Source organism: Polypterus senegalus, chromosome 12 (assembly GCF_016835505.1).
Source record: "Polypterus senegalus isolate Bchr_013 chromosome 12, ASM1683550v1, whole genome shotgun sequence".
In the NCBI taxonomy this organism is placed as follows: Eukaryota; Metazoa; Chordata; class Cladistia; order Polypteriformes; family Polypteridae; genus Polypterus; species Polypterus senegalus.
The window spans coordinates 156,744,033-156,761,051 of record NC_053165.1 but is presented as its reverse complement, the minus strand read 5'-3'; the positions used below and the strand labels follow the sequence as shown (position 1 = coordinate 156,761,051).

At 43.2% G+C, this 17,019-nt stretch overlaps 1 protein-coding gene across 2 annotated transcripts in view; it reads left to right on the top strand.

The window, feature by feature from the left end:
• Window positions 1-17,019, top strand: part of rasal3 (RAS protein activator like 3) — an 89,614-nt gene that overhangs the window by 53,089 nt on the left and 19,506 nt on the right. For both annotated transcript variants that reach the window (XM_039770422.1, XM_039770423.1), the window contains 6 exons: window positions 2,971-3,069; window positions 5,897-6,466; window positions 13,270-13,414; window positions 15,592-15,736; window positions 15,966-16,202; window positions 16,321-16,522. In XM_039770422.1, coding sequence (XP_039626356.1) covers window positions 2,971-3,069; window positions 5,897-6,466; window positions 13,270-13,414; window positions 15,592-15,736; window positions 15,966-16,202; window positions 16,321-16,522 — 1,398 coding nt within the window. The remainder of the gene's footprint in view (window positions 1-2,970; window positions 3,070-5,896; window positions 6,467-13,269; window positions 13,415-15,591; window positions 15,737-15,965; window positions 16,203-16,320; window positions 16,523-17,019) is intronic.

Sequence of the window (17,019 nt, the reverse complement as noted above, 5' to 3'; positions counted from 1 at the left end):
CTCAGGTGGCACAGGTGGCGCAGTGGTAGTGCTGCTGCTTTGCAGTAAGAAGATTGTGGGTTGGGTTCCCTCCCTGTGTGGATAGCGCTTTGAGTACTGAGAAAAGCGCTATATAAATGTAATGAATTATTATTAGTTGTTACTGGTGCACTACGCTGTAGTCTCTGTTGTTTCAAACAGTGTTTGTGTACCCACCCATAGTTGAGGAAGGGTGGGCACACACACACACACTCACACACACTCACACACATCCAGAGCCAAAAGATAATTCTGATAAGCGGTCACGTCTACCAGATGACTAAAGCTGGTGACTTCACTTTCTAAAAATTACGCATGCTGTCAACTCTCTAGGCCGGGTTCACACAGTGAGTAAGAATGTGTCATTTCTACAGGAACTTCGGTTCAGTTCCTGCCTGCTTGTTGGCGCTGAACAGCTGAATGGGTCTTTGCCAGTTTAGTTTGGTTTCCATATACATTCTAAGAATGTTCATTGCTGGTTCACTAGCTGAAATGCAGGAGTCACCTTTTGATGGGACAACAGTCCATCACGGGACACAACCAAGTACAACCCTAAATCCAGTCATGCCAGGCCAATTAAGAGTAATTCGCTAACCTGCCTTCATATTTAGGGAGAGAGAAGAACCTGAAGATCCTCAAGGAAGCAGGAGCACAAATTATCGTGCTGTCATCAACAACGACATTTATTTCTATAGCACATTTTCATACAAATAATTGTCACTCAAAGTGCTTTACATGATGAAGAAAAGAGAAAATAAAAGACAAAGCCAGAATTAGAATAAGACAACACTAATTAACACAGAATAAGAGTAAGGTCAAATGGCCAAGGAGGACAGAAAAAACGAACAAAAAACTCCAGATGGCTGGAGAGAAAAAATTAAATCTGCAGGGGGTCCAGGCCACGAGACCACCCAGTCCACTCTGGGCATTCTATCTAACATCAATGAAACAGTCCTCATTGTATTTAGGGTTCTCTTGGAAGGACTTGACGATGGTGGTCATGTGGACTTCTGGCTTTTAATCCATCAATGTAGGATTGCTCAGTTTCAAAATGTCTACCATCGAAGCCATTTTCTGATCCTACTTTGTTTATTACTGGATCATGAAAAGCAGTGGCTTATCTTAATGCTGTTAGACACGAGACAAAGTCGGCCTTTGGTTGTAAACTTGTCCAATACATACCACACTCACAATGGGGCGATTTTGAGTCACCGTTCACAGAGAGCTGTCAGTATGGCGGCATCACTGTTAGCCACTTCTCTGCCACTTTAGTGATGTCACCATTGGGTAGCATCACACACCAGGCGGGAGTCAGTCTGGATAGAGGAACAATCCATAAGTGGAGCATCTTGTTGTCCCTCATCATCTTTTCCCACTTTTGTGTGGGGCTGATGTGCCTGATCAACCATCTCCATCCAGCTCGGTCCTGCACCTCCTCCCCAGTCAGACCCTTTTCTTTCAGATCTTCTTTTCCTTTATCTGTCCACCTCCACTTTGGCCTCCCATGCTTTCTCTTCCCCATGTCCATCACTCTTTTGCCCACATATTCCTTGTCTCTCCTCATCACATGTCCATACCATTTCCTGAACTTTCTTGAGATATCTGAATTACTTTTGAGAGTATTATAATGTTCTTTAAAGTGTCACATGTTGTGGTAGCATTCTTGTACCTCTTCTTCTTCTTCTTCTTCTTCTTTCAGCTGTTTCTGTTAGGGGTTGCCACAGTGGATCATCTTCTTCCATATCTATCTTTCTTGCTCTGTCACCCCCATCACCTGCATGTCCTCTCTCATTACATCCATAAACCTTCTCTTAGGCCTTCCTCTTCTCCTCTTCCCTGGCAGCTCTATCCTTGGCACCCTTCTCCCAATATACCCATCTCTCCTCTGCCCATGTACCTTTTGATTGTTTTTATTCTGTCCTTTTTTTGTATCTCCACACATACATCTCAACATTCTCATTTCTGCCACATCCATCTTCTCCGCTCCCTTTAGTGCCCATGTCTCCGCTCCATTCATCATTGTTTGTCCTACCACGTCTTAAAAACCTTTAACCTTCAATCATACAGTCCTCCTGATGCCTTCTTCCACTGGTTCCATCCATTCTGCTCTCTGTGGGTAATCTAATTCTCCATCTTGGTCTACCACTGACTCCAGATATTTAAACTTATCCACTCTTTTCAATGCTTTCCTTTGCAGGCTAACATATGAATTCTGCTGACAAACATCTTTACTTCCTCAGTTGTCAATGGAAAGTCTAGGTGTCTCCATCTGTAATCATCATCTTCCATAAGGGCACAGTGAAGTGCATCCTCACAGCCTGGAATGGCACCTTCTTAGCCCTGAACCACTGAACACTGCAGAGGGTGACAAAGTCAGCTTAGAATATTATTGTCATTTTTGTTCAGGACATTTAGTGAGCTGCGATGGACTGGCGCCCTGTCCAGGGTTTGATTCTGCCTTGCGCCCTATGCTAGCTGGGATAGACACCAGGAGACCCCCACAAGCCTGTTCAGGACTAAGTGGGTTAGAAAATGACCGATTGACTGATATATAAAGAGGACTGTCTTAAAAAAGTAACATTTTTGAAAACCTAAGCAGCTCTTCACAGTTACTTTTCAGGTCCTTTCAAAACCATTCAGTTTGTGGACAGTTTTCACTCTTAGATTATCATCAGTCTGCTTTGTAACGGTTTGTACGGGCAATTATTTTTATATATGGTGCTGTAATCATCTCATGTCTATGGAAGCCATACAGATAAAAATCCCATGATGCCTTGGATGCAGGATAGTAAACTTGAACTTGAATTGAACTTTGGTTTGGGGCGGGAGGCTGTCAGGTGCTGACCCCACCTGCTGTGCCGTCTTATGATTGAGCCGTATGGGAGCATGTAGCTTACTTAAAGTCATTTTTTAAAAACTTCCTTTGACAAAGGCCTCTCTTGTTTTCCACAGGTCATCACATCTGAAGGCAGCCGATGCTTTGGCTGTGGCTCAGCAGCAGAAAGAGATCGCTGGATAGAAAATTTGCGCCGATCGTCTCAACCCAATAAGGTGAGAGCAGCAGTAAGACGGGCCACTGCCTGGCATGAAGGGCAGCTGACCAGGGCATGAAGTAGCACAATGGTGAAGGAGCAAATCATGGGGCTAAAGCCCACAATAAGAGCAGAAGGAACGCAACGCACAGTAGGAAACAACACAAAGAATGAGTGTGCCATTAGCTAAAAGAAGACGAGGTCAAATATGGAGGAGTGTGGCCCTCTAGTGGATACTGGGTGTAAGGCACAGGGTTATGGTTTACATAACCACCATATTGTAAAAATATGTCAACAACTGGATGGCCATTAAGCTCCTTTAGTAGATAGATAGATAGAAAATGAAAGGCGATAGATAGATAGATAGATAGATAGATAGATAGATCGATAGATAGATAGATAGATAGATAGATAGATAGATAGATAGATAGATAGATAGATAGAAAATGAAAGGCAATAGATAGATAGATAGATAGATAGATAGATAGATAGATAGATAGATAGATAGATAGATAGATAGGAAAGGCACTATATAATAAATAGATAGATAGATAGATAGATAGATAGATAGATAGATAGATAGATAGATAGATAGGAAAGGCACTATATAATAGATAGATAGATAGATAGATAGACAGATAGATAGATAGATAGATAGATACTTTATTAATCCCAAGGTGAAATTCACATACTCCAGCAGCAGCATACTGATAAAAAGCAATATTAAATTAAAGAGTGATAAAAATGTTTGCTATAAAAAGTTTCTCAATTTAATTCATCGTCCTGCCTCAGCTCAAAGCAGATCACTTAACCATTAGGACTCACATTGTAAAAAGACAATTATAAAATCAAGTGAGGTAATGTTCTGTGGAAAAGTGCCATATAATAATGAGAAGGTATGCTGTTCAGTGCCCTCCATAAAGTTTGGGACAAAAAACCCTTTTTCTTGAATTACCCTTTTTGCTTCACAGTTTGAAATTACAAATTAAACCATTCAGACATGATAAAAGTGCACATTGTACACATACCCATTCACAGAGATTTGCATTTCGGTCACACCAAGTAGAAATAATAACACTTTTTCATTTTTTTAAAAATCTGTCTGAGGTATCTTCTTCTTCTTCTTCTTTCGGCTGCTCCCATTAGGGGTCACCACAGTGGATCATCTTTTTCCATATCTTTCTGTCCTCTGTATCTTGCTCTGTCACCCCGTCACCTGCATGTCCTCTCTCACCACATCCATAAACCTTCTCTTAGGTCTTCCTCTTCTCCTCTTGCCTGGCAGCTCTATCCTTAACATCCTTCTCCCAATATACCCCTCATCTCTCCTCTGCACATGTCCAAACCAACGCAATCTCACCTCTCTGACTTTGTCTCCCAGCCATCCAACTTGAGCTGACCCTCTAATGTCCTCATTCCTAATCCTATACATCCTCATCACGCTCAATGCCAATCTTAGCATCTTTAACTCTGCCACCTCCAGCTCTGTCTCCTGTGCCACCATCTCCAGCCCATATAACATAGCTGGTCTCACTACCGTCCTGTAGACCTTCCCTTTCACTCTTGCTGATACCCGTCTGTCACAAATCACTCCTGACACTCTTCTCCACCCATTCCACCCTGCCTGCAGTCTCTTCTTCACTTCTCTTCCACAATCCCCATTACTGTGTACTGTTGATCCCAAGTATTTAAACTCATCCACCTTCACTAATTCTACTCCCTCCCCTCACCATCCCACTGACCTCCCTCTCATTCACACACATGTATTCTGTCTTGGTGTTCCTACTGACCTTCATTCCTCTCCTCCCCTGAGCATATCTCCACCTCTCCAAGGTCTCCTCACCCTGATCCCTACTATGGAAGTTGAACTGTCTCAACAAATTTCTTTGAACAATAAGTGTGCCACATTTCAGCAAAATTGGTCCACAGGGGGCCAAGTTTTTTCATGCGCATAGACAGGCGGCATGATCCAGATCTAATTATGCAGATCAAGATCGTCTGAATGACTTTGATTTATGTGGGGATGATTCCAGTTCAGCACAAAGATGATTCTTCATGTTGTCAGTTCGCACACTTCTCGATGGTTCTGGATTTTTTGGGTGATTTTCTATGTAATAAACTTAATAATTTATAGCGTAATGAAAATTGCATAATTAGATCTGGACCACCCTATAAGTGCTTTGTACATTATATTGTAACACCCAAACCAGACAGGGAGAAACAACACTGGAACTCCATCCTCCATCCATCCATTATCCAACCTGCTATATCCTAACTACAGGGTCACAGGGGTCTGCTGGAGCCAATCCCAACCACCACAGGGCGCAAGGCAGGAACAAATCCCCAGGCAGGGCGCCAACCCACCACAGGGCACACACGCACACAGTTAGGAGACCAGGGTTGTTCTCTTCCCGGATCCTCCCTGCGTGGAGTTTGCATGTCCTCCCCGTGTCTGCGTGGGTTTCCTCCCACAGTCCAAAGACAGCAGGTTAGGTGCATTGGTGATCCTAAATTGTACTTGGTGTGTGTGTGTCCTGCGGTGGGCTGGCGCCCTGCCCGGGTTTGTTTCCTGCCTTGCACCCTGTGCTGGCTGGGATTGACCCCCGTGACCCTGTAGTTAGGATATAGCGGGTTGGATAATGGGCACAAGGAAGGAAACAAACCCCGGGCAGGGCGCCAGCCCACCGCAGATATAACATCCAGTGGCTACAATTTCAAACCCCAGCAGGGAATGGAAGGGGTGTTCATTTTTTTTTATAAAGAAATGTAAATGGTTAAAGGTTGGCATTTACCCACTAAAAACGCACCACGCTGTAATGTTGTTACCTTCTATCTTTATGCCACAGGATAACTGTCAGCGGACAGAAAACGTGCTCAGTTTTTGGGTAAACGAAGCTAAAGATCTTCCTCCCAAGAAAAAGTACTTCTGCGAGCTCCATCTGAATGGCTCCCTCTACGCCCGCACTATCAGTAAAACCAGCACCTCAGGTAACCTGTTTTGGGGAGAGCTCTTTGAATTGGACAACCTTCCACCGGTGAATCAGATGACTCTGTACATCTTCAAGGATGATGAAGGCAGCAAGAAAAGGACAAAAGAGGAAAACGTACCACTGGGTAGCGTTGCAATATCCTTACCAGAGCTCACTGGCCGCCAATTTGTGGAGCGCTGGTATCCGGTGACTGGCTATCTAGGCTCTGCCTCCAAAGACAGGGCAACCATTGCATCTCTCAGAATCAAGGCCCGCTACCAGAATATCTTGGTGTTACCCATTGAGAAGTACAAGGATTTTGCGGAGTACATCACTTTCCACTACATGGATCTCTGTGTTCAGCTGGAGCCAATCTTGACCGTTAAAGAGAAGGAAGAACTGGCATGTGCCCTGGTGCATGTCCTACAGAGCATCGGCAAAGCCAAGGTAGGTTTCAGACTTTGAAGAAGTAACTGTTATTTTTGAGGAGGCTGAGAAGTTTGAGAGGAATACGCCGTCGATAAATCAAAACACTCTCTTCATTACCCTGCTTACAGCGCCAAGTGTATCATCATGGGTAGGTCTAACTCGCCAAGGCTATTTCTGGGTCTGTGTACTCTCGCAACTGATGCACACACCTACAGGAAGACTGTGGTAGAAATCAAATATATTAATTAAGAAAGAAACTTAGCCTATACTAGGACATGTCTGTTAAAACCTCTTTGAGTCGGTAATCGGGCAGGAGAAAACTTGTCCGTTTACTCCTCAGCAGATGCTTGAAAAGGGAGCATTTATTACAGCAGTCATTTAAAAACGAGCAGAACAGAGCCAATCAATGCAAGCATTTACTCTGATTGGTTTGTTGTCTTACACCCAAATGACTTACTGAAATAAAACTAATCCATTGCACGCTTGTTCTTTTCCTGTCTCTTAGGTTTAGATATTACCCTAGAAATGTTTGTGCATGTAGCAACTGTCCAGTCTTTGTTTACAGGGTCATCTCCTCGTACATTTTGTGTATGACATCAAACTTCTCCTGGTACATCTTTGTCTCAGTTGTTCACTTGGTGTTTATGTTTTTCCTGATATACTTGAATAGGTTTCTGACATTATATATATATACTAGCGACTGGGAGCCCAATCGAATCGGCCTACAAATTCTACGTTTGTGAAATCCATACTTTCTCTACACAGAATTATTTGTTTTTTTAAGTCCTTTAAATGATTTTGTTATCATGGCACTGATTTGTGCTTAAAATAGACGTTGTAATGAAGATCTGCCTGTTCAAACGGGGCTGCGAGACGTGAACTCAGCTCTTCGCCGCACCTCATTTGATTTTTTACGGCAAACAAATTTTCAAAACAAACCATATTTTATGATTGTAATCTGAATCGGAGTAATAATTATGTTAGCGTGGTCATTTTAGATCTGAGATCGGCTCAAATTTAAACAATGACCGTTGTTAATACCCAGCCGTCATTACTCAGTTTGCCAATAGATGTCAGAAGGACGGATGCCAAAACCGAACTGCCCAAAGATAGATTTCGACGTACCAAGCAAATGGCGATACGTTCTAAATTACTTACGGTTCCGGAGCTGTCGAAGGGTTTAAGTCAGTCGACTATGTTAGCCCTGGAAAGTACGACCCACCAAACCAACGTTCCAAAAACCAACCGAACTTACTGTTATCTGCTCGAACCAACACCGATTTACTATACTCGGCCGTCCAGTGGCGTCACTGAAGCAATCGAACATTCTTAGCCAATCATGCAATACTGCGTCCGCGTTTGCCACGTTATGTTCTAACTACAGAGGCAGAGTCCCATTGCATGGTTCTAACTTGTATTGAGCTGAGGTATTGACGTGAACACCATACATACGGGGTACTGACGCGAACACCATACGTATGGGATATTGACGTGAACACCATACATAAGGGGTATTGATGTAAACACCATACATATGGGGTATTGACGTGAACACCATACATAAGGAGTATTGACAGGAACACCATACATACGGGGTATTGACGTGAACACCATACATACGGGGTATTGACGCAAACACCATACATATGAATAGTATCAAATTATATATACAGTAAGGATCAACCCTTCTTGCTACCTCTTAAGATGAATGCTAGGTTACCCTAAAATTATTCTCTCACAAGATGCACACACACAGATCCTATCCACATAAGCACTGTGGAAAGCTCGAACCCGACACACACAGGCAGACATGGAACGTCTTAAAACACGCACGTTTATTTACACTACACCAGAACACAGTGCACCAATCACCATTAAATAGTCCTTTCGACTCCTCTCACTACTGCCTCCACCTCCTCCCAGTCAAGCTCCGTCCTCTTCCACCCGACTCTGGCTCTAGGAATGGAGTGAGGCGCCCTCTTTTATATCTTCCCCGCATGTGCTCCAGGTGCTCGATGACAAACTTCCTGCAGCACCCTCCAGTGAGGCGGAAGTGCTGCCCTTGCACCCAGAAGCACTCTGGGCGTGTACACCATCCCTGGTCTGGCAGGACTTCCTGGTGTGGCAGAAGCGCTGCCATCCAGGGCTCCACAAGTATCCAGGTACCCCCTCCAGCTGGGTTGAGCTTCCAAGCTCTGCTCCCGTGGCCCCCACGCAGACCATGGCGGCTGCCCTGGAAGGTATTGCTCCTCTCCCGGACCCTCCAGGCGTCCTGGCTGGGCAGGACCCCCAGCCATCTGCCACAGCTCTGATTATAACTGGTGTCTGCACAGCCTGTCACTCCTCAGTACTCCACATAGGGACTCACTAGAATGAACAACACATAGGTGTTCTCGACTATAACTGAGACCTAAAGGCTACCTAGACACATGAAGGCTGGTACACCTTAGTTAATGCCACTTGCAAACCACCTAATGATGTATCACTTCTGTCCTGTTTTGGGACGTCTCTTTCTCTCTCTCTCTCTCTTTCTCAGCCTGCTAACTCAGAAGACTAACTGAGACAGAAAGTGGCCATCTCCCCACATTAGATGCCATGTGTTTACTTTGCTACTTCAATCACTCACGATGTGCAAATAAAGTAACAGCAAAGTAGTTTTATTAAGAATAGAGTAATAGTAGCAGAGGAAAATAGGATAGAATAGTAACGTCCACATGTTTAAGCTTGCAGATGATACCAAGCTAGTTGGATTGGTAGATAATCACAAATTTGTTGAATCATCACAGAGGGACATGGACAGCATACAGGCTTGGGCAGATTTTTGGGGGTTAAATTTTAATGGAAATAAATGTAAAGTATGACACATAAGAAGTAAAAATGTGAGGTATGAATACACAATGGGAGGTCTGAAACTTGAAAGTCCACCTTATGAGAAGGATTTAGTAGTCGTAGTTGACTCTAAGCTATCAGCTACCAGCCAGTGTTCAGAAGCCATTAAGGAGGCTAACAGAATGTCAGGTTATATAGTGCCTTGATGTGTGGAGTGCAAGTCACTGGAGGTTCTGCTCAACCTTTATAACACACTGGTGAGGCCTCATCTGGACTCCTGGGTGCAGGTTTGGTCTCCAGGCTACAAAAAGGACATAACAGCACAAGAGAAGATCCAGAGAAAAGCAACTAGGCTGATTCGGGGCTACAGGGGATGAAATTGAATGTCAGTAAATGTAAAGTACGACACGTAGGAAGACAAAATGTGAGGAAAAGGAGTTGAAGAGGAGACCTGATGTGTGGAGTACAAGTCCTATTAGTGCTTTATAACACACTGGTGAGGCCTCATCTTGTTAGGTCTGAATACACAATGGGAGGTCTGAAAATTGAGAGTCCGCACAATGAGAAGGATTTAGGAGTCGTAGTGGACTCTCAGCTATCGACTTCACAACAGTGTTCAGAAGCCATTAAGAAGGCTAACAGAATGTCAGGTCATATAGCGCCTTGATGTGTGGAGTACAAGTCACAGGAGGTTCTGCTGAAGCTTTATAACACACTGGTGATGCCTCACTTGGAGTCCTGGGTGCAGTTTTGGTCTCCAGTCTACAAAATGGACGAAACATCATAGCAGAAGATCCAGAGAGGAGCGATGAGGCTGATTCAGGGCTACAGGAGATGAAATTTAATGTCAGTAAATGTAAAGAGTGACACGTAGGAAGTCAAAACTAGAGGTCTGAATACACAATGGGCGGTCGGAAAATCGAGAGTCCATCTTATGAGAAGGATTTAGGAGTCGTAGTGGACTTGACACGATCAACTGCCAGACAGTGTGCAGAAGCCATTAAGAAGGCTAAGAGGATGTCAGGTTATTTAGCGCCTTGATGTGCACAGTACAAGTCACAGGAGGTTCTGCTCAGGCTTTATAACACACTGGTGACGCCTCTTCTGGAGTCCTGTGTGCAGTTTTGGTCTCCAGGCTACAAAAAGGACATAGCAGCACAGGAGAAAGTCTAGAGAAGACCGGCTAGGCTGATTCCAGGGCTACAGGGGATGAGTTATGAGGAAAGATTAAAAGAGCTGAGCCTTTATAGTTTAAGAAAAAGAAGATTAAGAGGTGACATGAGTGAAGTGTTTAAAATTATGATGGGAATCAGTCCAGTGGGTCAGGATGGTGACTTTAAAATGAGTTCATCAAGAACACGGGGGCACAGCTTGAAACTTGTGAAGGGTACATTTCACACAAACATTAGGAAGTTTTTCTTTACACAGAGAACCACAGACTCTTGGAATAAGAGACCAGGTAGTGTGGTGGACAGGAGGACTTTAGGGACCTTCAAAACTCAAGCTGATGCTATTTTGGTGGAATTAGAAGAAGAGGATTAATGAAGTTTGTTAGGCTGAATAGACACATGGATTAAATGATCAAGTAATGTGGTAGACAGCGGGAATTTAGGGAACTTCAAAACTCGACTTGATGTTATTTTAGAGTAATTAAGTGGATAGGACTGGCAAGCTTTGTTGAACTTACTCTTATTCGATGTTAATGTTGACTTATTTTGTTTTATAATTATGTCTTTCATTTTTCTATTCTTTAATATGTAAAGCACTTTGAGCTACTGTTTGTATGAAAATGTGCTATATAAATAAATGTTGTTGTTGTTGTTGTTGGCTGAGCGGCCTGTTCTCGTCCAGATAGTTCTAATGTGTAGTCCTAAATATAAATGTACCCTTGTTTTAAAGTCAGAATGCTTACTGAAAATATGCAGTAAAGGAAACATCAGCTGTCAAAAGAGGGTGTCACTGTTTAAATTCAGCAAATGGGCTGATGCCTGGACGACATCTTTGATGTCCCGGTCCCTCCAATGGAAATGGAGCCTCTCTGACGTCTCTTATGTCTCGTCTTGGACTGGCCTCTCCTCGTGTTCAAAAGCAATGTGGGGTTCTGGACCTTGTGATGTCTCGTATCACAGGTCATTCTGATGATGTACAGCCCTGCCTAAAATCTTTGATCCTAGTTCGGTGGTACCTTCAGATACGAGTTTAGTTAATTCCGTGACCGAGCTCATAAGCCAAAATGTTCGTATGTCGAATCAATTTTCCCCATTGAAATTAATTGAAATGAGATTAATTTGTGCCAGCCCCCAAAAAACCACCTCAATTTTTTGTTAAATGTTTTCAACATAAGAAAAATGTATTTATAACAAACAAATATTGTATACAAACAAAATAAAACCTAATACATAAAAGAGAATCTAAAGAAATAAACAGATGTTGGCGGAGCCGATTAGCGTATTGTATTATTTTTTTCTTTCACTTCAATTTTGCTTAACTTAATTTTCTTCTTCACTCGTTTTTTTCTTTTTTGCCACGCTTTCATCACTTTCATTCATAGAAACCTGTCTGAGGAGCTTTGTTTCTTCCTCCCCTTTAGAATGTTCTTTGTAATGAGTTAGGTAAGTGTCATTACATAGCGCCGCTGCACGACCAGCTGCAACTTTTTCAGGGTATTTTTTTTTCAATAAAGTCTGAAACTTTTTCCCACATTGCCAACACTTCCTTTATCTCACTTGAAGAGATAGTCTCCTCCACCTCTGGCTCCTCCGCGATACACCGATCTCCTGCAGAACCTCTGTATATTGCTGCGTCTGTAGTTCCGTCAACTCCTCCATCGTCAGTTCCTCGGAATGTGCGGCGACAAGCTCTTTGATGGCTCGTATTTCAAATTTTGGCTCATAACTTAAGGCAAAAAAATCGACCTAGTGACGGCTCGTATCTCAAAAAACTCGTATGTTGAGGCACTCATATCTCAAGGTACCACTGTATTTTATAACACAGCCTCTTGCCGTCTTCAGTTCCTTTTACTGTTTAGTTGTAAATTGTCTGGTAATTTTAAACTAAGATTATATACACTTACTGTACATCATTGTCGGGCAACGGGTGCGGAATTTTCTAGGGGCGCCGTGAAAACTTTTGTAAAATATTTAAAATTGCTAGTGTTTTTGAACTTTTGGTTGATTAAAAAGATAATGCTTAAAAACAAATATTTTATGTTGGAAAAACAGATAACGGAACACTTACGGAAATTAAGTCTAAGAAACGAGAGAGACTCCAAATGATCGACAAGGAAATGCGCGTCTGTCTTTCGAAAATTGATCCTCGCATCAATCTCATATGTGCTGAAAAACAATCTCAACGTTCACATTAATTAAATTTAAGATTTATTCTTTCATTTCTTTATTAATAAAATGTCTTTCAAACTTGTAAAATTAACTGTTTTTATTGGTGATTGTCCATAGATTGTGTTGTCACGACTTTATTTATGGGCAGTCCCTCAGGTGCGCCGCGAAAGAAAATTTTCGGACTTAGTGCACCGCAACTCGAAAAAGGTTGCCTTTCACTGCTGTACATAAACATAAATTAATGTATGTATAGATCATAAAACAGTCCCAAATGTCATCGCAGTCCACCTGACCAAAAACTTGTCATTGAGATGTAGCCGAAAGCTGAAAGACCATTTAAATTTTTAGCTGACAGTTTCTGCCTCTGCCCCCTTCCTTTTTTTCATGCATTCTATTAGCATTCTGGATAAGATATGGCATTGTGCCCCCTACAGGCACTGTACTGAATTATACTGTAACACTGAGCAGGTCACTTCATCTGCCAGCACTCGATTGGTAGGAATATTGAAACAAGTAAGGTATACTTAGTAAAGCTCTGTGACATAAGGTTCAGTAAGCAAGGCACTACGTACAATTACAAATGGTCAGCTAAATACCTAAATCTAATTCCGGTAACTTGAACTGATGTTAATGAATGTCCTTTTCTTTCGTCAGGACTTTTTGAAAGACCTGGGTATAGCAGAAGTAGACCGCTTTGATGAAAAGGAGTCACTCATCTTCAGAGAAAATACGCTTGCCACCAAAGCCATTGACGAGTATATGAAGCTGGTCGGCCAGAAGTACCTCACCGATACCCTTGGTACAGTATGCTTTGCATGACCTTCAAGTTAAGAGAGAAACCATTGTCATACAATAAATATCTGTCAAGGAGCACAAAGCCATTTCCAGAATCTTTAATTGTACAGTAGGAACCATTGTTCAAATTCACACATGGAGCCTAGAGCAGAATTTGATCCCAAAATGATAGATAGATAAAGTGGAAGCCAGCCGCAGACACAGACAGACAGACACCTCCATGTCTCAAAAAGCACACGTTTATTTACCACAGCACACAGTGCCCCTGCACCAATCACCCTTCTTCTCGATCCTTCACAAAGTCCTTTACAAAGTCCTTCACCGCCTCCACTCCTCTCTGCAGAGTTCTGTCCTCATCCTCCCGACTGCAGCCATCGAATGGAGGGAGGCGGCCCCTTTTATACACACCCGGATGTGCTCCAGGTGCCTGATGACCGACTTCCAGCAGCATTCCCCAGTGTGGCGGAAGTGCTGCCCTTGCACCCGGAAGCACTCCGGGCATAAACCATCCCTGGTTTGTCAGCACTTCCTGGTGTCCCGGAAGTGCTGTCCCCCAGGGATCAAGGACCGGCCGAGTGCCCTGGTTCCTCCTTCCTCCAGGCATTCCGGCGGGGCAGGATTCCCGGCCATCTCTTACAATAGATAGATAGATAGATAGATATAAATAGGAAAGGCACTATATAATAGATATAGATAGATAGATAGATAGATAGATAGATAGATAGATAGGAAAGGCACTATATAATAGATATAGATAGATAGATAGATAGATAGATAGATAGATAGATAGATAGATAGATAGATCGATAGATAAATACTTTATTAATCCCAAGGTGAAATTCACATACTCCAGCAGCAGCAAACTGATAAAAAACAATATTAAATTAAAGAGTGATAACAATGGCGGTATAACAGACAATAACTTTGTATAATGTTAACGTTTACCCCCCTGGGTGGATTTGAAAAGACGCCTAGTGTGGGGTCTCCTCAGTCTGTCAGTGGAGCAGGACGGTGACAGCAGTCTGTCTCTGAAGCTGCTCCTCTGTCTGGAGATGATTCTGTTCAGTAGATGCAGTGGATTCTCCATGATTGACAGGAGTCTGCTCAGTGCCCGTCGCTCTGCCACGGATGTCAAACTGTCCAGCTCCGTGCCTACAATAGAGCCTGCCTTCCTCACCAGTTTGTCCAGGCGTGAGGCGTCCTTCTTCTTTGTGCTGCCTCCCCAGCACACCACCGTGTAGAAGAGGGCGCTCGCCACAACTGTCTGGTAGAACATCTGCAGCATCTTATTGTAGATGTTGAAGGATGCCAGCCTTCTAATGAAGTATAGTCGGCTCTGACCTTTCTTACACAGAGCATCAGTATTGGCAGTCCAGTCCAATTTGTCATCCAGCTGCACTCCCAGGTATTTATAGGTCTGTACCCTCTGCACAGTCGCCTCTGATGATCACGGGGTCCATGAGGGGCTTGGGCCTCCTAAAATCCACCACCAGCTCCTTAGTTTTGCTGGTGTTCAGGTGTAGGTGGTTTGAGTCGCACCATTTAACAAAGTCCTTGATTAGGTTTCTATACTCCTCCTCCTGCCCACTCCTGATGCAGCCCACGATAGCAGTGTCATCAGTGAACTTTTGCACGTGGCAGGACTCCGAGTTGTATTGGAAGTCCGATGTATGTTGGCTGAATAGGACCGGAGAAAGCACAGTTCCCTGCGGCGCTGTTAGCTTTAGCCACTTTAGCTGCATGGTCTCCATCCATACATTCATCTTCTATACCCGCTTTATGGAACATAAGCCTACGCCATTCCAAAATGATTACGTATTTTCTGTAACTTTGCTTTTGTTAGTCTTTAAAGAGAAGAGAACATTTTAGACTATCATAGAGGGATGAAATGGCTTGTGAACAAAGTAATGACATGAAGCTTCAACATCAGTTGTGCATAACTGAAACACAGAGATCACAGAGCTGCTTTTATGCCATCTTCTCCTGGTAGTTGTGTCCTCCTCAGACAGATCTCGACCACCAGAGGACCTTATCCTTCTCAGGTTCAGACACAGGTGTGCTGCACTGCTATTTCCACGGCACACCAGGGAAGCTGACACTGGTTCAAAAACAGTGATCTATTGTAATTCGAGTCTTTCGAGTGTTCTTCATCATTTAGTCTCTCTGCTATTCTCTCTCAAGGTAATTTCATCAGCCAAGTCTACGAGTCTGGGGACATCTGTGAGGTTGATCCACAGAAATGCTCCCCTAATGAGCTACCAGAAAATCAGCGCAACTTGCAAAATAAGTGTGAAGAAGTCTTTCGCCACATCACAGAGGAATACAGGTGAATCCTGAAGAGTATGACTGACAGTTTGTAATCTTCAGTTTTCCAGCAGCCAGCTTTGGGTTCTGAGCAAGCAGATGGATCAAAATGATATGATTTTTAGGGGGTTGCTGACCGAGGGGCTTCAATGTTATCTTATGTCTGTAGTGTTAACTTTAAGTAGAGTCCCCCAAGATTGCTTTCTAGGTTATTAAGCAACCTGCCTCCATCTGCTTTGTTCTCTGCACAGCTCCTTCCCAGCAGAACTGAATGAGATTTTCTCAACCTGGCAAGAAGAATGTGCCCAGAGGGATAAACCAGACATTGGCAAGAGACTCATCTGTGCCTCGCTCTTTCTGCGTTTCCTGTGCCCTGCCATCATGAACCCTAGCCTGTTCAACCTGATGCAAGAATGTCCGGAGGACAGCACTTCGAGGAAATTAACTCTGACGGCCAAAGTTATCCAGAACCTCGCTAACTTCACCCAGTGAGTGTAAAGTGAGGCACATGGATTGCCGGTTCTCCTTCCCCCTTCTTCCTTGAAACTCTTCTCGTGTTCTGTTGATAACCATGTTTAACGTCACTTGCCTGCTGTTGTTTTTCAGGTTTGGCGATAAGGAGGAGTACATGCTGTTCATGAATGACTTTCTGCAGCAAAATCAAGAAACAATGACGGCGTATTTGCAGAACGTGTCCAACCCAGACAGTGAAGTTCACATGTCCTGCTTTGATGGTTATGTGGATCTCCCTTTAAGACTCTCCATCTTGCATGGCCTGCTTTGTGCCATCATAGCCCCCAAGGACCAGGTCAGTTTTCCACCTGCACAATACAACTTTAGGGCTTCTTAACCTTTACGGATCCAAATAGTATCTTTAAAAAAAGCTTGCAAATGTTTCAAAATCAATATGTGGACCTGCAGCATACAAGTGACCAGTGTGCAATGTTGGATTTCTAATAATAACTTCCCAGTCCGTGTTTATCTTGGAATAATTCAGTATTCTCCCACATCTCATAAATATGTATGATAGGTTATTTATATGACATAAATCTGACTAGTCTGGGTCATGTAGGCATTTTCTAAGGTGGGCTACTCTTTTGCCCTGAATTGGTGTTGTACCAGATGCTGCCCGGATGGGCTGATGTTCCCCATGACAGTCTAATGGAAAAAGTGGTTTCAGAAATGAGATGGTTCGATCTATCATTCAAAAATTTTCTTGTCTCTTAACTGCTGAGTATGTTTATTAAGCATACACACAATATAGTTATAGATATAGAATCAGCACCACCAAATCCGAGACCATGG